This window comes from Hylobates moloch, unplaced genomic scaffold (genome assembly GCF_009828535.3).
Source record: "Hylobates moloch isolate HMO894 unplaced genomic scaffold, HMol_V3 SCAFFOLD_11, whole genome shotgun sequence".
In the NCBI taxonomy this organism is placed as follows: domain Eukaryota; kingdom Metazoa; phylum Chordata; class Mammalia; order Primates; family Hylobatidae; genus Hylobates; species Hylobates moloch.
The window spans coordinates 57870315-57898122 of NW_026652286.1; the positions used below are offsets into that span (position 1 = coordinate 57870315).

Here is a 27808-nt window from a genome sequence, read left to right on the forward strand (position 1 = left end):
CAATCGAGAGGCGTTGAGCCGTAAATCAGCACCACTTCCCGCCCAGGGCGTTCTGGGTCCCCGCCCACCTGCAAGTCACGTGAGCCACCAAAATGGTGGTGTTCGGGTATGAGGCTGGGTCTAAGCCAAGGGATTCAGGTGTGGTGCCGGTGGGAACTGAGGAAGCGCCCAAGGTAGGCGGAAATCCGAAGTGGTATGGGGGGTGATTTCTGCAGCTTCAAAGTGTTGGCAGACTCTTCTAAGATGATACACTTAAAGGAGATTTGAAAAGTTAAAACAGCTCCCAAGTCCATGCAAGGAGCAGTCGATTAAGTCTCCAGTTGCTGTGGAAAGAGGCGGAGAGAATGTAGATGACCTAAATTCTAGTCCTCATCTGCAATTTGTTTTCTCTTGTCTCCAGGCCTTTGCACAGGCTTTTTCTTCGACTTGGAGTATTTCCCTGCTTCTATGCGTCCCAACTCCCCTGCCAAACTGTTCTCTTTCGGGTATTGGTTTAAATGTCACTTCTTCCGGGAAGCCTTTCCACGCTTCCTCTGGCTAGACTAAGTTTGCCTTTTCTTAGGTTGTTGGGTTTTTCGTTTATGTCACTCTCATTCTGCGTTTAAATTGCCAGCCTTTTTGTTCTGAACTCCCACTACGTTGTGGATTCCTGAGGATGGGATGACTGTATCTTGATTACTCGGAGGCCTGGCATATACCGGGTGCTCCCTAAATTATGAGCGAATGTTGAATAAAATTCTAAAGGTGAAATTTATTATTAGGTAAAAAATTTATTATTAGGTAAAATAATACACATGAAAGCACTACAAAACCGTTAAATGATTTGCAAACTATAAACCTACATAAATGCACTCTTACTGGTATAAGCGTGGTGACTAGTTGAGTGGCCTTAAGGGGGAGGGGTGTAATGAAAGCATTCGAGTCTTTGACAGTGCCTTGCAAAGCTTAAGCACTCAATAAATATTTCCTGTGTTCTTTCCAGTATTTCAGTATTTGCTGTCCTGTAATCATAATCCTGGGTGTCTGTTTTCCCTATAGAGAGTTTAGGGTGTAGACTAGGTAGGAGATTAGTAGAAGATATTGCCTGGAAGTTTGTTTTGTTTTTTGTTGTTGGTGGAAGGTGGAGGATTTCAATGAATTGGATGAGAGCAAAACAAAAATTTATCTAAGGTTTATGGTTACTCATGTTATTGACATCTGCCAAGACAGCAGATGTCTTAGTACAATAGATGGGTTAGGTATAGAATCTCCCTTAGATGTTACTATCCCTTATACTTTCCATTTGGGTGTCAGGGAGAGGGAAAAGATTTAAGTCTAGTCACTGAAAAATTGTAATTTGTAAAATATTTTACCTTTTTTTCGCCCTGCCCTCTCCAGAAATGTTACAGAAAAAGATTGAGTACAATTCTGTGATGATGCAGAGAGAGAAACTGGTCCATTATTACTCATTGTGTAACACCATAAGAAGGTTCAAAAGACCTCATACCTTCTGTATGTTGATGCCAGGAACTGTGTATCATGAACTGGCCCTTCTATAGTTAGGATTGGTACATACCGCTCATTCAGCAAATGAGTATTACAGTGATATTCAACATGTGTCCGTTGACTACAGCATCAGAAGCACTTGGTGCTACTAAAATGCAGATTCTAGGCCTCATCCTACTCCTTCTGAATCCAGATATCTCAGGAGGGAGTTCATGAGACTGCATTTCAAATAAATACCCCATGTGATTCTTGTGCATGCTGAAGGTTGAGAACCACTGATTTATTAAGTATCTTGTGTGTTCATTATGCTTTATCCCCTCTAATCCTCTTGTCTAGGACTCCTTAAATTTGAGATTTAGTATTTCCCTTTAATATAAACATTAAAATTGAGATTAGTGTAAATTTGTAAAGAGACTATTTGGCTAATCTGGAGGAAAAAGAGTAAAAAGCACTGAATTTAGCAGCAATTGACCTTCCACTTGGCTGCTATAGTAGGTAAACATTTGCAACCACGTGTTTGGATTTAACAAATGTTATTAAGACTTTTCACAGAGACTCTAAGAGTCTTGCCCAGAGCAAAACATTCAGAAAGGATCCTGTCTGAGAGTGCAGGGTTTTTTGCTGTTGTTGTTTTGTTTTGTTTTTTAACCTCTCTAGTTTCTGTTAAGATGCTACTAGCCAAGTCTTCATGGTCCATTGACATTGGCAGCTGTCTGTTCATCACACTTGGGACACAAGAACCTTCCAACCAAGGAGCCCAGTGCCGTGGGTCTCTGGGGCCGGGCACGGTGGCTCATGCCTTTAATCCCAGCACTTTGGGAGGCCGAGGCAGGTGGATCACTTGAGGTCAGGAGTTCGAGACCAGCCTGGCTAACATAGTGAAACCCTGTCTCTACTAAAAATACAAAAATTAGCCGGGTGTGGTGGCAGGTGTGGGTCTCTGCTATACCACATAACCATTTCTAGCAAAGGCTCTACTTCCACCACAGGTGGTAATAGGGAACTGGATATAGAATTTATGTACTCCAAAGTAGTAGCCACAATCCACTGCCTGTTCCCTTCCTGGAGCAGTGTCCCTCTTTCTGATTTTTCTCTCTCACTATTCTCCAAGGCAATCCCTGCTCTCTCCTACCTTTCTAGGAAATGAAACACGATTTCCAAAATGAACTCAATCTTTCATGAGAAACTGAGGATAGAGATGTCAATAAGCAGCCACTGTTTCCACCTCCCCACCTGAAGAGCTAGGAGGACAACTACAAAGGGCCTGACTGCCTTCTCGGAATGAGGAGAGAGGAAAACAGAAACAGTATCAGTATGTTATCCTTCTACACTAAATCTTAAGCAAGCCAACCTTTCATACCCTCAGTTTGCTCATCTGTATAGAGATAATCATTATACTACCAATTTCTCAAGTTAGTGTGTGAATCAGAAAGCCAATGTCTGTGTTGTAGGATGTTTAGCAAGAAAATAAAAAATAATAACAAAAAGCCAATGTCTAACAGATAGTAAGAGCTCAGTAAATGTTGATTGAATTATTAACAAAGTATGTGAAAGTAGACGACACAGTACCTGGCACACTACTAAACTGCAAATGTTTTCAAATCTGAATCTGTAGAATCTGTAAGGTTTTATATAATATTAATATCATTAGCTATTATGGCTCTGGAATTTTTTTTTCCAGGATATCAAGATGACAGCATCTATGCATGGTCAGCCCAGTCCTTCACTAGAAGATGCAAAACTCAGAAGACCAATGGTCATAGAAATCATAGAAAAAAATTTTGACTATCTTAGAAAAGAAATGTAAGAGAAATGCCCAGGCTGAAAGTCAATCATTTTATTTGCAAGTCTTTTGTATTGCCATTGTTTCTGAGATCCTATTCTTTCTTACCTTTTCTGTTATCTAAGATCCTATTCTTTGAGTTGGTTATGAAGAACCCATCTTTAAAAAAAAGAATGGGGGAAACAACAACAGATGAAAATAGTGGTTTGTTGGAATATTTGGGATTGTGGATAATTTCTTTTGTTTCTTAAAAAGTATCCAAAAGTATTGCTAAAACTTTTGTGCAGTAAATATATTTTAATTAAAAGTAATTAGGAGAAAACCATTGGGGGGGGTACTTATATTTAATTGGTGAGTAATTATAATCAGTTTAGGATTGATTATCTCAGCCACAGTACTTAGTACAGCAAAAGGGAATACAGATTTCATGGTATAAATATAGTCTCACATTAACATATTGACTTTTTTTTTTTTTTTTTTTTGAGATAGAGTCTCACTCTGTCACCCAGGCTGGAGTGCAGTGGCACAATCTCGGCTCACTGCAATCTCCATCTCCCAGGTTCAAGTGACTCTCCTGCCTCAGCCTCCCAAGTAGCTGGGATTATAGGCATGTACCACCACACCCAGCTAATTTTTGTATTTTTAGTAGAGATGGTTTAACCATGTTGGACAGACTGGCCATTTTGACTTTTAAATGAACAAAGTTCAAGAAAAAAATCAAAGGACAGTTGATCTTGTTTCCTGGATTTAGGTATGGGTCTTAATAAGAAAACTAGATCAGATTTTTTTGGATGAAGTTTTGTAAATCTTGGACAAATTATTTTAAATATATCTGGGACTAATGAAGAAATAGAAGGCCTAACCAAATGTAAACAGCTTTTTTTTAGATGAACTTAAGCAGAGTAAATCTTTTAGTTGCAGGAAAGGTATTCTCGGATTTGAGTAGCTCATAAAATTTGGCTGCATTGGAACATATTTATATTTATTTGTGGCCAAAATTGTGAGCTCTATTTTAGAATTACTGTAAATATTCTTAGAAAGAGAATCATGTCCTCTCATTAGGATACAAGTTCTATGAGGGGTGGGAAATTTCTTTCTTTTTCTTTTTTTCTTTTGCTTTTGTTTACTGCCCTATCTTAAGCACTTAGAAAATACCTTTCACATAGTAAGTGCTCAAGAAATATTTGATATTGATATGTAATAACTTTTCAGGAAAGGCTGTATCCATTAAGTTCAATGTTATAGTGAACTGAATTTTTCTTTTTTTCTATTAGGACACAAAATATATATCAAACGGCGTCATTTGCAACAACAGCTGGTTTCTCTGGAATATTCTCAAACTTCCTGTTCAGACGCTGCTTCAAGGTTAAACATGATGCTTTGAAGACATATGCATCATTGGCTACACTTCCATTTTTGTCTACTGTCATTACTGACAAGCTTTTTGTAATTGATGCGTTGTATTCAGGTGAATTTAAATTCACTAATGTATAATGTAGTTATGTCTAAGTAAAGTTACTGATTAACATATACTGTTGCTACTGCTAATAATAATTCTTTACATTTATATATTGCTATACAGTTTACAAAATCCCTTCATATACCTTGTCATATTTAATCCCTGCAACAATCCTCCTAATCAGGTAAATAGTATTTTTTTATTTTTGTAGATAAGCAACCCAAACTGAGGCATGTTCAAGTACACTAATAAGCAACACACGGGGAAAAGAATTGGCTGTGGCATACAACGCACATCATTTCAGTATGCTACCTCCTGCCACTTAAGTTTTGTGACATTCAGCAAGTCATTTCATCTCTGAGCCTCCGTTGTCTTATCTATGAGTTAGGACTAATAGTACCTCACAGGATTGTTGTGAGAATTAAAAGATACTGTAGGTTAAATGACTACCACAATATCTGTCATATTATGGGCTTTTAATGTTATTTCCTGCCCCTCACCTTACCTTGAGTTTCACAACTATTTATTGATAGAGCATCTATCCCTCGTTCATTCTTCAGGTTCCTGCTTAAGTATCTTTTCCCCAGGGAGACCTCTGATTCCCTCATTGTACACTAGCTGTCTGGATACATTCTCTATATAGTTTATCTTCAAAGTATTGTGTACACTGATAATTATCTATTTAAATGTTTATCTCATGTCTTTCATCCTTATAAACTGGCCAGAAGGTCAGAGATCAGGTCTCTTTTATGTACCACTGCATTCCTAGCACCTAGCACATTCCTGATACATAGTAGATAATAAAAACGCATTAACCTAGAATCCAGGTCTGGTCTGCTAGTTTAGTATTGTCATTATAAAATTGCTTCTGGCTGGGCACGGTGGCTCATGCCTATAATCCCAACACTTTGGGAGGCCAAGGCAGGCAGATCACTTGAGGTCAGGAGTTCGAGACCAGCCTGGCCAACACAGTCTCTACTAAAAATAGAAAAACAGTTGAGCGTGGTGGTGCATGCCTATAATCCCAGCTACTTGGGAGGCTGAGGCATGAGAATTGCTTGAACCCTGGAGGCAGAGGTTGCAGTGAGCCGAGATCGTGCCACTAGCCTGGGCAACAGAGTGAGACTCTGTCTCCAAAAAATAAAATAAAATTGCTTCTACAACAACCACATATATTAGAGGTAATTCTCTATGTGATAAAGTATAATAAAAACTGTTTTTAAAATGTGCTGCATTTGGCCTGTTATATGCCACAGGGTTTGAATTTCTAATATTCTTTCTATGGTTTAGTTGTGGTTGAGGATAGTGAAGATAACTACTCTGTGAGGTACAACACTGTCTTAATAGCTCTTGAGTTTTAAAGGAAAACCAAATTTACTTTTGTTTTCCAGATAATATAAGCAAGGAAAACTGTGTTTTCAGAAGCTCACTGATTGGCATAGTTTGTGGTGTTTTCTATCCCAGTTCTTTGGCTTTTACTAAAAATGGACGTCTGGCAACCAAGTAAGTTGTTCCTTTTCCTTCTTTTTTTCTTTTCTTTCTTTTTTTTAGGTTAATAAACTCTCTTTATTCTTTAGCTGTCTATGATATATTTGAATCAAAATGTGGTAGTTTGGTATTTCAGATAGCTAACTTTTAACTTTTTTGCTCTCTACATTATAGACCTAGAAAGGCAATTATCAATTTAGGAGAAGTCAACAAACTTCTAATAGCATTTATACCCAGGAGAGATGATTAACCCTTTTTTCTTTTTAGGTATCATACCGTTCCACTGCCACCAAAAGGAAGGGTTTTACTCCACTGGATGATGCTTTGTCAAACACAAATGAAATTAATGGTGATTCCTCTAGTCTTTCAGATTATGTTTGGAATATTAAATGGTCTATACCATTATGCAGTATTTGAAGAGACACTTGAGAAAACTATACATGAAGAGTAACCAAAAAAATGAATGGTTGCTAACTTAGCAAAATGAAGTTTTTATAAAAAGGACTCAGGCATTGCTGAAAGAGTTAAAAGTAACTGTGAACAGATAATTTGTTCTGTGCCTTTTGCCTGGTATATAGCAAATAAAAAATATTCAATAATTCAATCAATAAATATGTTTCATCTTACATGTAAGATATAGGTCTTATCTCCTGATGGTGTGTCCATTTTGCCTGGTATGTAACAGATAATAAATATTGAGTATCAATAAATGTAACAATAAAAGTTTCATCTTTCCTCTTTGTATGTGGAAATGGGTTTGGGCTTTAAGGTCTCATCTGTGCAGTTATATATTCATTCATTCATCAAACATTTATGGAGCTATTTCTCAGGCACTGTTAAATATAATAAGAAACATTCTGGCCGGGCATGGTGGCTCTCGCCTGTAATCCCAGCACTTTGGGAGGCCAGGGAAGGTGGATCACCTGAGGTCAGGAGTTTGAGACCAGCCTGGCCAACATGGCAAAACCTCATCTCTACTAAAAGTACAAAAAAATTAGCTGGGCATGATGGTGTATACCTGTAATCCCAGTTACTTGGGAGGCTGAGGCAGGAGAATCGCTTGAACCCAGGAGGCGGAGGTTGCAGTAAGCAGAGATCGCATCACTACGCTCCAGCCTGGGCAACAGCAGAACTCCATATCAAAAGAAAGAAAGAAAACAAACATTCCTTACCTAGAAGGAACTCAGTTGAGGAGGAATAAGTGTGAACACATACTATGAGAGGATTTGAGAGGTATACACATAATTCTGTAAGGGCACTGAGGGTATGTATGTTAACTAGGCAGAAGGGGAAGCTGTGGTGGAAAAAGGTAACAATTGAGCTAAATTTTGAAGGAGGAATTGGAAGTTCTTAAGAAAGGAAGATATGGGAATAACATATAGCCCATTTCTCTGCATTGATACTATCTTCTCATTTACAAATTGTCTTCACTATGTAGTTCAAAGAACTTGTTTTTAACCTTCAGTTCTAGTTTCCAAGAAAGAATATTTATTGAGTGCCTATCTGCCATGCATTGAGATGATAGGCACCGGGGTACAAAGATTCATTGCTTGTCGCTAAAGAAGCTTAAAATCTAAAGAGTTTACAGCATGTTTCTTTAGAGTCTGCCAAGGCATCCCAGAACTACACATTTATCTTAGTTCAGAAAATGAACACGGATGAGAATTACAGAATGGAACTGTACATCTAATTCTCCATATCCTAACCATATTCATTTTGAGATTAAAAACATGGTAATCTTGGAAATATAGCAAGGTTGACTGAAGTTCACCTCTCCTACCACCAGAAAGCTGAATAGATTTGTACCTTACTCCGTGACTTCAGATTGTCTTTGTAAAGCTGGCAAGGCAATCAATATTTCCTTTAGCTTTGGAAAGCACTACTTTCCAAAGTGACTATAAGAGGCCTGAAAGGAGAAATTAGGGAAACCTTGACCTTCTGGGCCTGAGCCCAAAGGTAAAGCCAGGTGAACCAGTGAAGAAAAGCAACATGTGCAGAGGTGTGAAGTACAGCTTGGAGCTCCATTCAAGGTTCAAATCCTGGCCTCATTACTTACTAACAGGATAATCTTGAATAAGCTACTTCATCTCTCTGCACTTAAGTCTCCTTATCTATAAAATGAGGAATAAAAACTGTACTCAAAGTGTTATATTAAGTGAGTTAATATATGTAAATCAAAACTACCCAACTCATAGGAAGTCTATATGTATTAGCTGCTATCTTAGTCCACTTGGGCTATTGTAACAAAATAGCATAGACTGGGTGACTTATAAACAAGAGAAATGTATTTCTCATAGTGCTGGAAGTTAGGATTTGGTGTCCGATGAGGGCCTGCTTTCTGATTCATATGTAATGCTTTCTTGTGTCCTCACATGATGGAAGGGGCAAAAGAGCTCTCTGGAGCCTCTTTTATAAGGGTAATAACCTCATTCATGGGGCCTCTGCCCTCATGACCTAATCACTTCCCAAAGGCCTCACCACCTAATACCATCACCTTGGGGTTAGTATTTCAACTATGAATTCAGGGGGCACAAACATTTAGACCATAGCAGCAGCAATTATTGTTGCTATTGCTGCATATCAAGTATTATGGCCCTTTTCCTAGTCTGTAGTTATCAGTCTAGCACTTCTGTAGAGAAGATTTAAAAAGTCCACCAAAGAGAATCCACAGGATATCTTTCATTTGAATAAACATGTATTCAGCCAACGTTGATTCAACAGTCAATAATACAGGTTGAGCAAGTTATGTAAACTTTGTGTTTTCTCTTAAAACATATTAATAACTGCTTTATAGTGTGGTTATAAAGAGTAAAGTACATAGAACCATACCATACCACACCTGGCATGTAGAAGTTGCTCAGTAAATGTGTTTACATTGTCTGTTTTTCCTAATAGGTGTATAATAATAACTAAGATATGGTCCCTCTTACAAGAACTTACCTTCACTCTTACCTCTTCATTTCCCCCGACTCCCTTCACCATGTGATTTTCCCCCTGCTTTTGTGTTGTTATTGCATTGCACTGCATTGCTTGGGTTGTATTGTGTACTAATTTTCTCTCTGCTTTTGTACAGTTGTTTTATCTTGCATTAACTATTCAGTTTTTGAATTTTCAAGTTTAAACAGTAATCTAGTAATGAAAAAATAGTATTTTACACATGAAGTTGAATTTCATAGAATTTGTTCAACCACTTTCCTCAGCTTCATTAAAAAACAAAAAAAGAGTCTTCCAAAGATGCATAACCCATACTCCCCTAGCTTCATCATTCTAAAAAGCAGGCAAACTAACATTAATAAACATGAATAGTTGAATCTTGGTAGCCGTAAACCCCACCAGCTTCACTACAGGAACAAAGAAATCCACCCCAAAGTCTCCCCAAGATTAGATATTGCAGAAGAAAAGATTAGTGAACCCAAAGATGAAGCAAACTACAAAACTACCACAAGAAAGCTTGGGGGAAATTCTTCAGGACATTGAATTTGGCAACTATTTCTTGGATACAACATCAAAAGCATAAGTAGCAAAATCAAAAACAAGCAAATTGGGACAACATCACACTGAAAAACTTGTGTGTCTCAAAATAAAAAACAGCATGAAAAGGAAACCTAAAAAATGGAAGAAAATAATTGCAAATCATACATCTGATAAGTGGTTAGTATTCAGAATATATAAAGAACTTCTACAACTCAACAAGAACCAAATAACTTCAAAAATGAGCAAAGGACTTAAATAAACGTTTCTCAAAAAAGAGATACACAAATGGCCACTAAGCATATAAAAAGACACCAACATCACCAACCATTAGGGAAATGCAAATCAAAACCATCACTTCACACCCATCAGGATGGCCACTATCCAAAAAAACAAAATAACAAGTTAGAATCCTTGTGCACTGTGTTGTGAATGTTGCCATTATGGAAAACAGTATGGTGGTTCCTCAAAAAATTAAAATACCATGTGATACAGCATTCTCACTTCTGGATATATATCCAAAACAATTCAGAACAAGATCTTGAAGAGACCTTTGCACATTATTCACAATAGCCAACAGGTGGAAGCAACTCAAATGTCCTTCAACAGATTAATAAAGAAAATGTGGTATAATACCCACAACGAAATACTATGCAGCATTAAGAAGGAAATCTTTCCACATGCTACAACATAAGTGAAACTTGAGGACATTACACAAAATAAGCAGTCACAAAGGGACAAATACTGTGTAATGCCACTCATACAAGATATCTAAAGTAGTCAAAGTTATAGAAATAAAGTAGAAAGATGGTTACCAAAGGCTGGGAGAAATGGGGAGGAGGAATTAGTATTGTATAGAGTTTCAGTGTTGCAAGTTCTAGAGATCTGTTGCATAACAATGTGAATATACTTAACACTACTGAACTACACAGTTAAAAATGGTTAAGATGGTAAATGTAATGTTATGTGCTTTTACTACAACAACAACAAAATCCTGCAACCAAATACTGTTTTAGATTTACACAATGTGAAATAATTAATCACCAGAAGGCTTGCATTCTAAGAAATCTTAAAGGAAGAAGTACTTCAAATAGAAGGAAAATGATATCAGATGGAAATCTAGAAAAATGAGGAACACTAGAAATGGCAAATCTGTGGGTAAATACAAATGTCCTTATTTTTAAAAACTCTTTCAAAGACAAATGACTATATATTATGTGGTTTATAACAAGTAGAAGTAAATGTATGACAATAACTCAAAGACTAGGAGGGAAGACATGAAGGTATAAAATTCTAATACTATACATAAAGTGACATACTACTACTTGAAAGTAGATCATGATAAAGATACTCTTGTGGGTTGAATTGGCCCCCTCAAAACATATGTTCAAATCCTAAGCTCAGTACCTGTGAATATGTCCTTATTTGGAAATAGGGTGTTTGCAAATGTAATCAAGTTAAGATGCAGTATGTTGGATTAGGATGAACTTTATCCAATGACTGATGTCTTTATAATACCAGGTAAATTTGAGCACACAAACACAACAGAGAGGGAAAACGGCCACGTAAAGCCACAAAGACATAAGGGGGAACACCATGTGAATACAGAAGCAAAGATTGGAATGACACATCTATAAACCAACGGACACCAGGGATTGCAGGCAACTACCAGATGCTAAAAGAGAAGGATCGAACAGATTCTCCTTCGGGGCCTCCAGTAGAAACCAACCTTGCCAATACATTAATTACAGACTTAAAGCCTCCAGAACAGTGAGAGAATAAATTTGTTGTTTTAAGCCACCCAGTTTGTGGTACTTTCTAAAGATAGGCTTAGGAAACTACATGTGTACTATATATGCTAAAGCAATCATTACAATTTTTTAAAAGAATTATAACTAGTAGGTTACGAAAGGACATGAAATGGAAAAAAATTCAATTAGTCCAAAAAAAGGCAGAAGGAAATGTAGAACAGATAGGACGAATAGAAAACAAATAGAAAGCTGATAGATTTAAACTCTAAAATATAAAAATCATATTAAACATAAATGGTCTAAACACTCACCCCATGAAAAGTCAGAAATTGCCTAATTTACATAAAAAGCAAAATCCAGCTATATAGCCTAAAAGAAAACCTGCATTAAATCTAAAGACTCAAATAGGTTAAAAGGATAGGAAAAGCTGCGTTGTGTTAACACTAATCAAAAAAGTTATTGGAGTGGCTATAGTGATATCAAATAGGCCAGGCACAGTGGCTCATGCCTGTAATCCCAGCACTTTAGGAGGCCAAGGCAGGAGGATTGCTTGATCTCAAGAGTTCAAAACTAACCTAGGCAACATAGTGATATCCCGTCTCTACAAAAAATAAAAAGTTAGCTGGGCATAGTGGCCTGTAGTCCCACCTACTCAGGTGCCTAAGGCAGGAGGATCACTTGCCAGATGGTTGAGGCTGCAGTGAGCCATGATTGTGCCATTGCATACCAACCTGGGTGACAGAGTGAGACCCTGATTCAAAGGAAGGAAGGAGGGGAGGGAGGGAGTGAGGGAGGGGGTGGATTTCAAAGCAAAGAATATTACCAAGGAATAAGGAGGTTATTTCACAATTATACAGGGATCAATTCATCCTAAGTGTTTATTTATATAATAATGGAGCTTGAAAATAATGTGAAGCAAGAGTTGATAGAACTGAAAGGAGAAACAGAAAATCCTCATAATGGTTGGAGATTTCAATAACCTTCTCTCAGTATTAATAAAACAAGTTGGTAGAAATTCAGAAAGGATAATGACCATCAGCCAACTTGTGCTAATTGATGTTTTTAGAATTCTTGGCACAACAGCAGAGTATACGTTCTTTACAAGCACACATGGACCACTTACCAAGATGGACCAGAATCTACTTTATAAATCTCAACAAACTTAAAAGGATTCAAATCATACAAAGTATATTTTCTGACCAGAATGGAACTGAATTGGAAGTCAGTAGCAAAATGGTATCTGGAAAATTGGAACTATTGCTAAACTAACACACTTCTAAATAATCCACAGGCCAAAGAGGAAAGCAAAGTGAAATTAGAAATTCTTTTGAACTGAATTAAATTCATACAGAACATTTAAAAATCTATGGATACAATTAAAGCAGCACTTGGAAATTTGTAATGATAAACACATATGTTAGAGGGGAAAAAGATCTCAAATCAGTTACCTCAGGTATGTTTTTAAGAAATGAGAAAAAAAGGAGCAACTTAAATCCTAGATAAGAATAAGAAAGAAATAATATAGAACAGAGGGGGAAAAAAACAGAAAACAGAAACCAGTAGAAAAGAACCAATAAAACCAAAAGGTGATTATTTGAGATTTTCAAAAATAATAAACAATTAGCCAGATCAGGCATAAAGAAGGGAAGATATAAGTGACCAAAATCAAGAGAGATGTTTCACCATAGATTCTACAGATGTTAAAATATAACAAGAAAATACTTTTGAACAATTTTAGCCAATAAACTTGAGAACTTAGGTGAAATGAATAAATGAATATTTGATCTTGTTTTGTGAAGTTCACTCAAAAAGAAATAGATAATCAGGGTAGCCATATATCTATCATGAGTATTGAATTTGTAGTTAAATCCTCCCTACAAGGAAAACTCAGATCCAGAAATCTTCACTGGTAAAGTCTACCAAACATGTAAGGAAGAAATAATAACAATATGATGCAAACTCTCCAAAAAAATTGAAGAGATGGGAACACTTGCCAACTCATTCATTCAATAAGTCCAGCAATATCCTGATATCAAAGCCAGATAAAAACATTTTGAGGAAAGAAACTGGAGCCTAATACTCCTCATGAACATTGATATAAAAACTTTTGACAAACTTTTAGCAAACCAAATACAAAAATATATATAAAGAATAGTACCTCATGGCCAAGCAGGGCTTATTCCAGGATTGCAAAATTGACTTAACATTTAAAACAATCACTCAATGTTTTGTTCCACCAAACCCACAGCAGGAGTCACCCTAAACGTGACAGCAGGGGAGTTTCCACAAGGGAATGTCCTGAGTCATCCTGAGACTGGGCTGGCTGGGATTCAAAGAAAGAAGCACTAAACACCAGGGTGATCAGTCCAAAGCATTTATTAGGGGAAATTTTATATGAATGAACTGCAGCAATCCTCACCACAAACAGCAAGAGAAAAAGCTAGCAGTTCACAACAAGGGGATATGGAGTTTATATGAGGGCTTAGGAATTTGACTCAGGGCCAGGGCCAGTTTATTTTAGTGTTTTGGGCAACAACCTAAATATCTTTATCAGTGCCTGGAAATGTTTAAGGTCTCAGTTTGGATTGAAGCCTGCTAAGAAAAACCTGCAGCTGGCCGGGTCACAAAGCAGTCAAGGTACTCTGTGATTTTTGGTCACGACATGGAAAAATGGCTGGGGAACGTGGAGCCCCTACACAATATAATTCACTGTATTAACAGACTAAACAAGGAAAAAAAATGATCATCTGAATAGATACAGAAAAAGCATTTGACAAAATCCAACATCTGTTCCTGATAAAAACTCCCAGCATATGAGGAAAAGAAGGGAACTTCCTTAAGATTTTGAAGAGCATTTACCAAAAAACCTGTAATTAACATGATGATGGTGGGAAACTGAATGACTTCGCCCTAAGATCAGAGAAAATGCAACAATGTCTGCTTTATTGCTTCTAGCCAACATTGTATGGGAGAGTCTAGCCAGATTGGAAAAGAATAAAATTATCTATGTATTTTTAAAATCCTTCTTAATTTAGCAAGGTTGTAGGTTATAAGATGTAAAAGAAAAAATAAATTGTAACTCTCCAGATAAGCAATTAACAGTAAGACCAAGCAATTTGTCCATTTTGTCTAAATTGTCGAACACATTGGGTTAAAGTTGTTCATAATATCCTCTCCTTATCCTGTTAATGTGTGTAGAATCCGTATTAATGTCCCTTCTTTCACTCCAAAAAGATTTAGTTGTTTGGTCTCTTTTTCTTTTGATTAGTCTTATTAGGGATTATTGATTTTATTAATATTTTCAAAGAATCACAGTTGGTTTTTTCTCTATTGTTTTTGTCTTTTCTCTTTCATTTATTTCCACTCTTACCTTTATTATTCCTTCCTCTTTGATTTCCTTTTTGCTTAATTTGATTTTTTTTTTTAAATATTGACTTGGTTGATTTTGCCCTTGATTCTAGGGCATAACCCTTAGTCATTGGAGGTAGTCATTAATTCTAAGATGTTGCTCAGTGGAATGTCCAAAGTTTTCACCCAGTCTGTATAACTTGGAAATATTTAAATTTCAAATATTTGAATTTAAATATTCAAAAATACACTATCTTCCCAGCATCAGATGATTGCTGAAATTTCACTTCATCTCTTCCAGTCTTCCAGCTGTTGCTGTCCATTGGGTTCTTTGGGTCTTACCACATGCATGTACTGTTATAATGTCAGCCAAAAATTTGAGGGGATTTTTTTAGACAGATTTTGGGGCTCCCTTTTCAAGGTTCCTGCCCCAATTTTCAGTTGATCTGGCATTTCCAAATTTCAACTTCTGAGTTTTTTAGAATGGGAAGAATGCTGCTTTATATTGGCACTCTATTCCCCATGTACTGCACAGACTAATGCCCTCATGAAAAAAAGCTCATAAATGTGGATCTTACCCACTATTTTTCCCATCTTTCAAGAATTGTATACCTTCCTGTGTTTTCATGCTATTTTGGTTGCTTTCCAGGGTCTTTGAAAAGAATCTCTTCCTTGTCGAGAGTTTATAGTTGTTATTTGCAACGGGGTCTGTCCAACATAAGCTACTGTGTCACTTCCAGAAGCTTGAAGTCCCTCTTTTATTTTTTGATTATTATCTTTGAAAAGTATGGAATCTTCCTGGATCAACTATTTTCAGCAGATTCATGCAGCATTTAAGTCAAAGCCATATCCCAGCAATTTTTCTGTGTGACACAGGATTTTATAGACAGTCTAGGTAAGAGATAATAGGTAGTAGCAATAAAGATAGTGACAAGTGGTCAAATTCCATTTTCTTTTATAAGATTAACTATTTTATGTGCCAATATTCTGTTGTTAGAGAGTTCAGACAAGCTACAAGAAACTAAATCATCTTTTTAGGCATTTCTCAAAACTTTTAAAATCGAAAGAATTGCATGTATTTTTAGTAACAGAAAAATACGCTTTGACAAATTGTTCTTTATTTCCTGTTTCCAAAAAGAGCTTACAGTTGTCTGGTGCAAGCATCATAGACACTGCAGATTTCTGGCTACAGTTCTATCCCCTCTCTTCCATGCACAGCCCAAGTTCAGCTAAATTGTCTGCATAGATGCTATGTAGAGAATTGCTGAAAGGAAGATGAGTGGAATCTGTGAGAATAAAGAGTCACCTCAAGTGCCTAAATAAGAGATGATTTGTGTAAATAATATCTACGAAGAAAATCAATAAATTGTTCACGATTGATTAGTCTGCAGGGAGTAATGTGGATGAACTTAAGTTTCTGGCTTGTGCAACGAAATGGATGGTGCTGTCAAGCCCTGAAACAGGAAACAGTAGATATGAGAGAGGAAAACATATATGATTTTCAGCTTTGGAGTATGAGATGTCCTTGAGATTTTTATTTGGAGGCACCTATCTAATCTCCATCTGCAGTATTGCCTCCATTTTTTTTCTACATCATATGCATCTTATCATAGTGTAACTATGAATTTTTTTTTTTTTTTTTTTTTTTTTTTTTTTTTTTGAGACGGAGTCTCACTGTCGCCCAGGCTGGAGTGCAGTGGCGCAATCTTGGCTCACTGCAAGCTCCGCCTCCCGGGTTCACGCCATTCTCCTGCCTCAGCCTCTCCGAGTAGCTGGGACTACAGGCGCCCGCCACCACGCCCGGCTAATTTTTTTGTATTTTTAGTAGAGACAGGGTTTCACCGTGGTCTCGATCTCCCGACCTCGTGATCCGCCCGCCTCGGCCTCCCAAAGTGCTGGGATTACAAGCGTGAGCCACCGCGCCCGGCAACTATGAATTTTTTAACTCCCATTTTTAAATAACTAACGTTTCCCAGAAAATAAAGCACACAAAAGGGAGCAAATTCTCAGTCTGGCATTTGAAGTATTCTACACTCTTTTTTTTTTTTTTTTAACTTTTCAACCTTATTGGCCATTATTCTCTACAAGATGGTGGTTTATAGTTTCTGCATAATTAGGAAACACAGACAGTTACAGAGAAGGCCTCTTGAAATTCCATTCAGGCAAAGGTAGTGAGCAGAATATTGTCATTTGTTTGCTTAAAACCTTGAGATGAAAAGCGAAGTGAGTAAAAGACTAGATGGCCAGGCACGCTGGTTCACTCCTGTAATCCCTGCACTTTGGGAGACCAAGGCGGGTGGATCACCTGAGGTCAGGAGTTCGAGACCAGCCTGGCCAACGTGGTGAAATCCTGTCTTTACTAAAAAATAAGCCGAGGCTGGGCATTGTGGCTCACGCCTGTAATCCCAGCACTTTGGGAGGCCGAGGCAGGTGGATCACGAGGTCAGGAGATAGAGACCATCCTGGCCAACACGGTGAAACCCCGTCTGTACTAAAACTACAAAAAAATTAGCCAGGCGTGGTGGTGGGAGCCTGTAGTCCCAGCTACTTGGGAGGCTGAGGCAGGAGAATGCTGTGAACCCAGGAGGCGGAGCTTGCAGTGAGCCAAAATCGCACCACTGCACTCCAGCCTGGGTGACAGAACGAGACTCAGACTCAAAAAAAAAAAAATCAGCTGATCAGCTGGGCGTGGTGGCACACGCCTGTAATCCCAGCTACTCTAGAGGCTGAAGCAGGAGAATCGCTTGAACCTGGAAGGCAGAAGTTGCAATGAGCCGAGATCAGGCCATTGCACTCCAGCCTGGCCGACGAGAGCAAAACTCTGTCTAAAAAATAAAAAACAAAAATAAAATTCCTAGGAATTTTCCTTCTTGTACACCTTCATGAAAATAAGTCTTTCTATTTGTGCAAGTTTAGAAACTGCAATTACAGACTTCTTGGCACTATGGAGCCTAAAGCAACCCTGCAATGGAGAGAGAGTATAAAAATTATCTGGGCCGGGCGCGGTGGCTCACGCTTGTAATCCCAGCACTTTGGGAGGCCGAGGCGGGCGGATCATGAGGTCAGGAGATCGAGACCACGGTGAAACCTCGTCTCTACTAAAAATACAAAAAAATTTAGCCGGGCGTGGTGGCGGGCGCCTGTAGTCCCAGCTACTCGGAGAGGCTGAGGCAGGAGAATAGCGTGAACCCGGGAGGCGGAGCTTGCAGTGAGCGGAGATCGCGCCACTGCACTCCAGCCTGGGTGACAGAGCGAGACTCCGTCTCAAAAAAAAAAAATTATCTGGACAATGCAACACTTTATCACTTGTTCAGAAATTTGAGAGGATGAGAATAATTAAGATTTCTGATAATGTGTTATGATCATGTATTTATTGCTACAGTTAGTTATATATTTTTTGGCACAATGTTTACTGCTAATCTTAATAGAGTTAAGATAAAATTCAATTGTAGGCATTTTTCCCTTCTATTGGGTTAATTAGTCCAAGCGAACTAAGCAAAGTTTGCACGGAGTCCCAGCGGGGCTGAGGAAGACCTGGTGAGGCATCCACTGGCTGCTGGGAGGAGAGCATTAGAGGTACCTTCTAAACAGTACTGTCCGATAGAAATATAATGCAAGCCACATATATAATTTTAAATTTTCTAGTATTTATGCTTAAAAAGTAAGAAGAAATAAGATGACTTTCACCCAACACTGCTTCCAAATAAGCAGTACTCTGGAGAACACGAGAAATCCTCAGAAAAATAAGCTCCAGCTCTGAGGTGCTGATTATGGTAGGGCAATCAATACAGATCAAAACATGGCACAGGGAGCTTAAGTTCCTAGGGAGAGTAGAAAATTCATAGAGCCAAGAAATAGTTCCCCTTTGACTTATTTTTAACCTGAGTAGCTATCATGCCAAGAGCTGTGCAGTTTTCATTTACCCCATGCCAAGAACGTAAGGAGGCTCTACTGACCAGGAAGTTAAGTAATATGCCCGAGGTACGTTTTCAATGGAAGAGGCTGACCGAGGGTCACCCAACTTATATCTCGAAATTTCACAATTTTTACAAGTTCTGTCCTGGGAGGCAAGAGTAGGTGAAATGAGCACACTCTACGCCTGGCAAACAAACCTCAACGCTTAGCCGCCCGGCACCTCCTAAGGCCGGAAGCCTCTCATCCCGAAGCCGCTCCTGGCTGCAACCTTCGTCCCGCAGTCCAATTAGCAGCCGCGACCCGGCGCCCGCCCACGCCGCGTCACGAGTCACCCAAAGATGGCTGCGCCCAGGCAATTTGAGCAAAGGCCGCAGTGACCCCCCGGTGCGGCTGAGGAAGACCTGAGGAGGCACCCACAGGCTGCTGGGAGGAGAGTATAAGGTACTGGTATTCCGGGGGAGGGGGTGAAGTAAATGTCCCGGTGTAAGGAGAAGCGCGGCGCGGTGACACGCTAGCTACCAGCAGCGCTGCGCGTAAATGAGAGCAAGTAGAAGTGTAGTTGGCTCTTGGTGCTGCCTCTCTTCACTTTGCACTCTAGAAGGAAAGACCTTATATTTAAATTAACCCAGTAGAAGGGAAAAATGCCTGAGATTGAATTTAATCCCAGGTTTACTGTCAATTTACAAGGTGACCACGGCCAAATTTGATTTTCAGAGACCCCACTTTACCTGTGTCTCAGATAGGCCCCAAACTGCCTATCTCTCAGAGCTCTTCCAAGAATGACATGAGATAGGTAACACAAAAATCTTTCGAAATATTTGTAGTTTTTACAGACGGCGTTGTCTTTGATAGGTATTTGTTATTAATATCGGACACAAAATGCCCACAGGGGCCGCCCAGTCAGGACTTATACTGAATTGAGTGACTTAATTGCCCTCAGTACAATATATACATACTGAATTTGATTATATATTTCACCACCCCATACACAAAATCATTCAGAGCTCTTGTACAGCAGGGATTGTGTCTTGTCTTATCGTAGCCAAGGCCCTCAAAAATTTGACTACCAGAAACCTAGACGTAAATTTCTAAGGCTGCATTGTACTTATTAGGTTAACTTTAAGTCTAGAGATACGGAATGTCAATGTACTCAACATTTCCAAATGACCTCTTACCGATATAAAACAGGTAGCAATAAATAATTAAACGAGTGCCCTGAACTTTTTTTTTTTTTTTTAGACGGAGTCTCGCTCTCACGCAGGCTGGAGTGCAGTGGTGAGATCTCGGCACACTGCAACCTCCGCCTCCCAGGTTCAAGCGATTCTCCTGCCTCAGCCCCCCGAGTAGCTGGGATTACAGGCAGCTGCCGCCGTGCCTGGCTAATTTTTGCATTTTTAAAAGGCAGGGAGTGTCACCATGCTGGCCAGGCTGGTCTCGAACTGCTGACCTCAGGTGATCCGTCTGCCTTGGCCTCCCAAGGTGCTGGGATTACAGGCGTGAGCCACTGCACCCAGCCTTTTTCTTAACTGTTACCCTGAAACCTGAGCCAAATCTTCATCATTCACCATTCCCTTAACATTTTCATCCTAACTAGTGCAGATATCAACAAACTACTGGCATGTAGGCCATATTGCAGCCTATCGCTTGCCTTGGTACAGCCACCCAGCTAAGAATGATTTTTATGTTTTTATAGCTTTTTTTAAAAAAAATATTCAACAAAGGCTGTATGTTACCTGCAAAGCCTACCATATTTACATCTGGCCCTTTAAAGTTTGCTGAGCCCTGATCTCAGGTATACCTAGAAATGAAATTGCTAGGTATGTGTGTCTTCTACCTGCTAAATAATACCAAATTCTTTCCCAAAGTGACTGTACAGTTTGGGTAAAGCTACCCCACATTCTGTACACAGAATGTAGTTTTAGCTACCCCACATTCTTGCCAACAATTGGAATTGTCAGATTTTAATTTTAGCTAACCTATGGGTACCTATTGGTATCTCACTGTAGGTTGTTCCCCGTTATAATGAAGGTGAGCATATTTTCATGTTTATTGGCCGTTTAACTTTCCTTTTTGTGAAGTACCTGTTCAAATATTTTGTCAGTTTTTCTGTAGGGCTGCTTACCTTTTTCGTGTTGATATGTAGTTCCATGTATGTTCTGGGTACCAACTACTCTGTCAGTTCTGTTGCGTTTTCTCCCACACTAGCTTAGCTTTATGGTATATGTTGATAACCATAGGTTCTTAACTTCAATACTGCTAGTTTTATAAGTCTTTTATGTTTAGTGCTATTTGTGAATTGTTTAGGAAATACTTTCAAGGATTATGAAGATATTCTGTATTTCCTAAAAGCTTTATGTGTTGCTTTTCATATTCTGGTTTCTGTTTCACTTAGATTTTTTTTTAATAATATATATGCAATGATTTTTTCCAGATTAGCTCTACAGTATTATTTTTAGTCTTCAGAAGGTTTTTTAAATTCTTTGTATAAATTCTTGAGAAATGATATCTTCATGTTTTTTAAGGCTCAAAATGGAAAATCATAAATCCAATAATACCAAGGAAAACATAACAATTGTTGATATATCCAGAAAAATTAACCAGCTTCCAGAGGCAGAAAGGTAAGATCCCTTCTTAATTTAAAAATACCTTTTATCAGGTGGATTTTCACCATTGATTCATTATCTCAAATTTATCTGTTTTGAGTATAAACAACATGGAATGTGAGGAGGAAATTGCCCTTTTCTTGCCTGGATGAGAGCGTTTAACCATTTTGCTCAACATCACATAGCTAATTGTGGAAGGTGAGGCTGGAACTCATGTCTTTGGACATATCTAATTGTATAATGTTTTGAGTTTTTCCATTAGGCTTGGAGTATAGTAAAATGTAAACATTTACAGACCATTTAAATAACAAAACTTTAAAATAACTTTTAAAATGTCTTTTTTTTTCCAGTTCATTCTGTCAGTATGCTTACCAGTCTAAGAGTACCGTAGAACACACATAGCAAGATAGAGAATGTCAGAGAAATAGGATCATGGCTAAAGATCTGTAAGATATTATTAAAGAGGGCCAGGCATGGTGGCTCACGCCTGTAATCCCAGCACTTTGGGAGGCCAAGGCGGGCAGATCACCTGAGATCAGGAGTTCAGACCAGCCTGGCCAACATGGTGAAACCTCGTCTCTACTAAAAGTACAAAAATTAGCTGGGCGTGGTGGCAGGTGCCTGTAATCCCAGCTACTTGGGAGGCTGAGGCAGGAGAATCGCTTAAACCTGGGAGGTGGAGGTTGCTGTGAGCCGAGATCACACCACTACACTCCAGCCTGGGCGACAAGAGTGAGACTCCGTCTCAAACAGAAAAAAAAAAAAAAAATTAAAGAGAAAAACCAATATAGGGAACATACTGATCTTTGCCAGGCAGCTAATAATGTGTACTTCCACAAAATGTCTTAGACTTTGTTGACAGTCAAGAAGGTCTGACTATAAAAGGATGAAAAGCAGCCGCCTGGGAAGGAGAGAGGGACAGTGTCTTAAGTAGAGGTAATGGCATATGCCTAGCCACAAGATAGCCAAGGCTTGTGGTACTTGAGTAACCATTGTTACTGAAGTACTAAGGAAGTGGGCATAAGGACCAGGAATAGTTTTGAGCAGGGGGATGATGTTAGCATTTCTAAAGAACATTCCAGCTGCTTTTTGGAAAGCAGATATGAAGTAGGAAAGAAAGGAAACACAAAGACCAGTAGAAAAAACGGCATAGTAATCCTGGTGAGTGGAGATGGTAGGGGTGGTGACACCTGAGATGAAAAGAGGATGGATTTAAAATACATTCTGGAAGCATAATCTTGCTATCTTCAGGAATGAAAACTGAACAAATCCCCATCTTGCTGCCACTTACCGTCTTAATCAGGGAGAACCTATAAATCAAGACCAGTAGTGTTCACAACAAGGATCTCCGAGGGGAAGAAAAAAAAGGCCAGTAGTAAAAACTTGGTGAGATCTTATAAGCTCTTTTACCCCCCTCCCCCACACTCCAGCTCCACTCCCTTCTAGTTGTTTTCCTGAGGTAACAGAAAACATTTTAAAGCAAAAAAGGAACTATGTCCATGTTTCCAGGCCAGCAAGATAGGGAAAGTGAGAAAGACTAACAAAAGAAGAGTAGGCTGGGCATGGTGGCTCACACCTGTAATCCCAGCACTTTGGGAGGCGGAGGCGGGCTGGTCACCTGAGGTCAGGAGTTTAAGACTAGCCTGGCCAACATGGTGAAACCCTATCTCTACTAAAAATACAAAAATTAGCCAGATGTGGGGGCACGTGCCTGTAGTCCTAGCCACTGGAGAAGCTGAGGCACGAGAATCGTTTGAACCTGGGAGGCGGATGTTGCAGTGAGCCGAGATCATGCCACTGCACTCCAGCCTGGGTGACACAGCAAGACTGTCTCAAAAAAGAGTAGATGGTGGCAGCTTTGAAGAGAAGAAAGCAGGCTGTCACTGGGTTCTTTACCAAATTAGAAAGAATACCTGGAACTGTAAAGCAAAATTTAGAGGCAATAAATCTTTCAATCATTGGCATCTAAACTAGGCAGATTACAGTGTCCTGTTATCTTTGCCTTGTTCCTATTTTTTCTCTTCATTCCCATTTTATCTTCTAAGTTTGAATCTTCATTTCCTCTTGGATTATTAATCAGGTATTTAACAGTTACTTGGCATGTCCTTCGGTGTATGGAGCTTTCTTAATATCAAAAACTTCATTTTCTGATCTACAGCAATACTTTCACATACATGTTTGTCATCTGTTAAATTTGGGCTATTTCATATCTATTTCTTGTGTATGCCTTATCAAAAAGTCATGAGTTTTTAGTTGGTATAGGTACTTTTTTGGAAAACTGGCAAGGGGCTGCTAGGCAACAATTTTGTGCTTTTAATTAACTAAACATTTTTGACTTTAGCTATGGGAAAAATCTGGTTGGGAGAGAACAAAGTTTGCTATGCAGATTTCACTTGTACTACTTTTTATTTATTTGTATATGTAACATACTTGTAAACAAATGGACTTATATATAACATGTATATATGTATTTTATATATATTATATATACATACAGGCAAATTATTTACCTGAGCATTGGGATTTAAAATGGGCATAATATATATTTCACATGATTTTTATGATGAAATATTTTAGAGGAAGTGTTCAAGTTTTTTATTCCCTCAACCCCCACAAAAAAGAAATAGGCTTTTCACATTTACATGGTTTTTGTGGTTGGTAGGTTCTCCAGGCTGTCATCACTAATTATAATCTATGTACTCCAAGTTCCTGAACTGCCACTGTCTGGTACCACCATTACCATTTTCATAGACTTCTGTTATATCTCGTTTACATCTCTTTCTTCTCCAGTAATATTTAACTATGTTAACCTTGAAGATAGAAGGTAATTTTTTGTGCCTTTAGCACTAAGTCTGCTGCACACAGTGGAGCTCTCAGTGAGTGATAGGCATCATGATTGCAAAGTGTCAGATAAGAAAAGCAATACCTTATACAAGGTAGGAAGCTGAGTTCCTAGAAAAGCTATTTTAAGATGAATGTAAGCCATAGAAGTTAGAGGAGGTAGTGTGTGGCTACTTTGGCTAGTTAAGAGTAATGAAAATTTTAAGACTGTATTGTAGATGGCAATGCAAGTGGTAAAAAAGCTAAGTAGTAGCCTGAAAAGTTTGGAGTCAGTATTTTCAATATTCAGCAATCATGTAAGGTATTACTTTTTCCCAAAACTAAAGAATGCATAGGACATAGGTTAAAAGTTCATACATAACCTTGGCTTCAAATCCAGTTCTACCACTACCTCAAAACATCAGTTTATTTCTCATCAATGGATTGTTATAAAGTACCTAGCATAGGGTATTGCTTAAATGTTAATACTCCCAATCCTGACACTAATGTTTCAGGGAAGAGTGAAAGAAATCACATTAACTCCACATTATTGAACATCTCCTGTGTCAGGCAGAATACATCTTTGTATCCATTGTCTTCTGGTTGTTTAAAGACTAGTGTAGAAGCCTGACATGTACATCAGTGATTATATAAGATAGTACTGTCTTGTAATGTGTTGTGCTAGAGAGTAAGTATTAATTATTATGGGAGCTCAGGAGAGGCACCCACTGGCTGCTAGGAGAAGAGCAAAAACCTATATATAAAGCAATTTTTAAGATTTTGGTTCTATAAGGGATAGATGTTGTATCCAGTTAGTGTATTCCCAAAGTCCTATAACACATGTCAAAATCAGGACAGCTCACACACACAATAATGCCAAAGAAAAAGTTCTTTCTTCTCACCCTTTCAGGAATCTACTTGAAAATGGATCAGTTTATGTTGGATTAAATGCTGCTCTTTGTGGCCTCATAGCAAACAGTCTTTTTCGACGCATCTTGAATGTGACAAAGGCTCGTATAGCTGCTGGCTTACCAATGGCAGGGATACCTTTTCTTACAACAGACTTAACTTACAGATGTTTTGTAAGTTTTCCTTTAAATACAGGTAAATTCTACTTCACTATCACCAAAGACTTTGCCTTAGTATATGTTATTTGCAGCTTTAGTCCATACTTATTAATATCAAGTAGCTGTATGCTGTAATGCAGTGTTAAGATTAAATCTTGCTAGCCTATATAATGTGGCAAATAATTCATATTAGCATGGTCTACCAACCAAGATGCACATACACAGCAGTTCTAAATACTTCTTTAATTGAGTTGGCGTTTTGCTCTTGTTGCCCAGGTTGGAGTGCCCTGGCGCGATCTTGGCTCACTGCAACCTCCACCTCCTGGGTTCAAGCAATTCTCCTGCCTCAGCCTCCTGAGTAGCTGGGATTACAGGTGCCCACCACCACGCCCAGCTAATTTTTTGTATTTTTAGTAGAAACAGGGTTTCACCATGTTGGTCAGGCTGGTCTCAAACTCCTGACCTCAGGTGATCCACCCGCCTTGGCTTCTCAAAGTGCTGGGATTACAGGCGTGAGCCACTGCACCCGGCAATACTTTCCATTTTCTAACATATCTTTCTCACAGTGCTCATTTAGAGTAAGAAATATTTGGAAATCCATATATACATATATATCTGAAAATTATATATATGGAAATATTATATATATACAAATGTATATAAATACGTTGGCTACCTTAGATTTTTTATTTATATTTTATAGAGAAGTTCCTTAAAGGGAGAAAATATTTTTATGGTGGTAAGACTCTTTATATAGTAAATCTCTTAAAGCACTAAATGCATATACGTTTATCAAATACATGGAGATTTGATTTCCTTTTGAAAATTTACCATGTGTGCTGAATCTTTTGATTAATTATTTCAAATAAAAATATTACCATAGGTGCTAGGGAAGGCAGTCCATCTAAATTTTATTTTCTGTTAAGTGCTGCTCCAAATTTGTTTAAATTTGACGAGTATTTTGTTTTAATTCCCATGACCAGTGGAAACAATTTCTATGATCAAGGAAGAGCTATCGCCCATTTAATTGAACAGACTGAGTGAAAATATTAGCCCAGGTCTGTTGATAAAAAACAAGTGCAGAAAGCTAGCAGCAGCCCAAACCATGAGATTATTATCTCTAAGTTGAGAACAAATTAGAGAATTTTTTTTCCTAAAATAGTTTTACCAATTATTCCTAGCTATTTTAAGTTACTCATAGATGTAATTATACCTTTTAACATGCTTTGTAGAATTACATTTGATATATTGCCTGAAAAATACCTGATACACAAAAGAGGATCTTACAGTCTTTAAATCATGTTTGCTTGACTATCATGACCTTCATTTCCATGACTAATTTATTTCCTAGGTGATTTGGATTGTGAAACCTGTACCATAACACGGAGTGGACTGATTGGTCTTGTTACTGGTGGTCTATACCCTGTTTTCTTGGCTATACCTGTAAATGGTGGCCTAGCAGCCAGGTAGGAAATGAAAAACTTTTTATAATATGTGATTACCTATAAAACTCACAACTTAAAGCAGCAAATATATTTTGTTTTTAAGGCATTTAGACCAAAGGCAATGTTACCCTCTTGATTAGAAGTTAGCAAGACCTGTTTTTTCTTATAATGAAATTCTACTGATCAAGAATTTCAAACAGTTACACTTGGTGTGTAGTTCAGGGTATTAACCTTAATTTGTGTACTAAATACTAAACTAACTACAAAGCTGCAAACAGTATTATGCATAAAACTTCTATCATATAAACAATTGTCTTGGATGAGTTTGAACATTTGCACTAAAGGAAAATTCCATCAGAAAATGTCTAGCTGTTATATTAGCCTTCTATTCTAAAATAATTCTGGCTATTCTCTGTTGGACTCTTGCATCAGCAATCTGTGCTATAGCCTTGAAGCAAACTGGATAAAGAAACAAAAGTTTTTGGGATTAATAGACACTGAAGACCTTTACTTTAATCTTTAGTTTTAACTTAAGACTTCTAGGACTAATATATATCATAGATAGGTTTGCCACTTGATACAACAATCTTTTCTATTGAACTATCTCAATGTTTTCTTACAGGTATCAATCAGCTCTGTTACCACACAAAGGGAACATCTTAAGTTACTGGATTAGAACTTCTAAGCCTGTCTTTAGAAAGATGTTATTTCCTATTGTGCTCCAGACTACGTTTTCAGCATACCTTGGGTCTGAACAATATAAACTACTTATAAAGGCCCTTCAGTTATCTGAACCTGGCCAAGAAATCTACTGATTTTAAACAAATATGTAAACAAAAATAAAATGGTAAAAACAGTTTATGTCTAATGTTATGCATAAACATAGACTTGTAATTTATCACGAGGTATAATTCTGGGACCTACAACAAAAGGCTACACAGGGCAACAAAAGGCTGAATCTAAGTAAAAGCTACCCACTTAAACAAGTTTAACTTCACTAGTTTGCCCAGTATTGTCTCTTCTACCTTGCTTGCTCTACTCTTTTACCTTAGGCGTTGAGTTTGGTCTGTAACACAAGAGGAAAAAGTAACTATATAGTATTTTACACTGAAGACTTCATAATGCCAAACAGGAATAAAAAATGAAAAAATATGTATCAATATACTATACCAA

At 38.1% G+C, this 27808-nt stretch overlaps 2 protein-coding genes across 5 annotated transcripts; both read left to right on the forward strand.

Moving 5' to 3' along the window:
• Positions 1–57: 57 nt before the first annotated feature.
• TMEM126B (transmembrane protein 126B) lies at positions 58–6971 on the forward strand. 4 transcript variants are annotated; one of them, XM_032167986.2, is made up of 6 exons: positions 88–173; positions 2626–2797; positions 3167–3288; positions 4543–4736; positions 6119–6230; positions 6483–6932. In XM_032167986.2, the coding sequence occupies exons 3-6, from the start codon at positions 3176–3178 to the stop codon at positions 6664–6666; spliced, it is 603 nt and encodes a 200-aa protein (XP_032023877.1). In that variant the 5' UTR covers positions 88–173; positions 2626–2797; positions 3167–3175; the 3' UTR covers positions 6667–6932. The 4 variants fall into 4 exon arrangements, with proteins under 4 accessions (XP_032023878.1, XP_032023876.1, XP_032023879.1 ...); XM_032167985.2 differs by lacking the exon at positions 2626–2797 and having other exon boundaries at positions 77–173; positions 6483–6971; XM_032167987.2 differs by lacking the exons at positions 2626–2797; positions 3167–3288 and having other exon boundaries at positions 58–173; positions 6483–6971.
• Positions 6972–19007: 12036 nt separating this feature from the next.
• TMEM126A (transmembrane protein 126A) lies at positions 19008–27491 on the forward strand. The gene is made up of 5 exons (XM_032167989.2): positions 19008–19141; positions 21223–21318; positions 25034–25227; positions 26542–26656; positions 27258–27491. Exons 2-5 carry the CDS (start codon positions 21230–21232, stop codon positions 27448–27450), a joined length of 591 nt encoding a protein of 196 aa, XP_032023880.1. The 5' UTR covers positions 19008–19141; positions 21223–21229; the 3' UTR covers positions 27451–27491.
• The last annotated feature ends 317 nt before the right edge of the window (positions 27492–27808 follow it).

Excerpts from the sequence above, each read along its gene's own strand:
- TMEM126A (XM_032167989.2), top strand. The coding sequence starts at position 21,230 with ATGGAAAATCATAAATCCAATAATACCAAGGAAAACATAACAATTGTT. Across the intron at positions 21,319-25,033 it reads CAGCTTCCAGAGGCAGAAAG|GAATCTACTTGAAAATGGAT; the intron begins GTAAGATCCCTT and ends TCACCCTTTCAG. Across the intron at positions 26,657-27,257 it reads AATGGTGGCCTAGCAGCCAG|GTATCAATCAGCTCTGTTAC; the intron begins GTAGGAAATGAA and ends GTTTTCTTACAG.
- TMEM126B (XM_032167985.2), top strand. The coding sequence starts at position 93 with ATGGTGGTGTTCGGGTATGAGGCTGGGTCTAAGCCAAGGGATTCAGGT. Across the intron at positions 3,289-4,542 it reads GACTATCTTAGAAAAGAAAT|GACACAAAATATATATCAAA; the intron begins GTAAGAGAAATG and ends TTTTTCTATTAG. Across the intron at positions 4,737-6,118 it reads AATTGATGCGTTGTATTCAG|ATAATATAAGCAAGGAAAAC; the intron begins GTGAATTTAAAT and ends TTTGTTTTCCAG.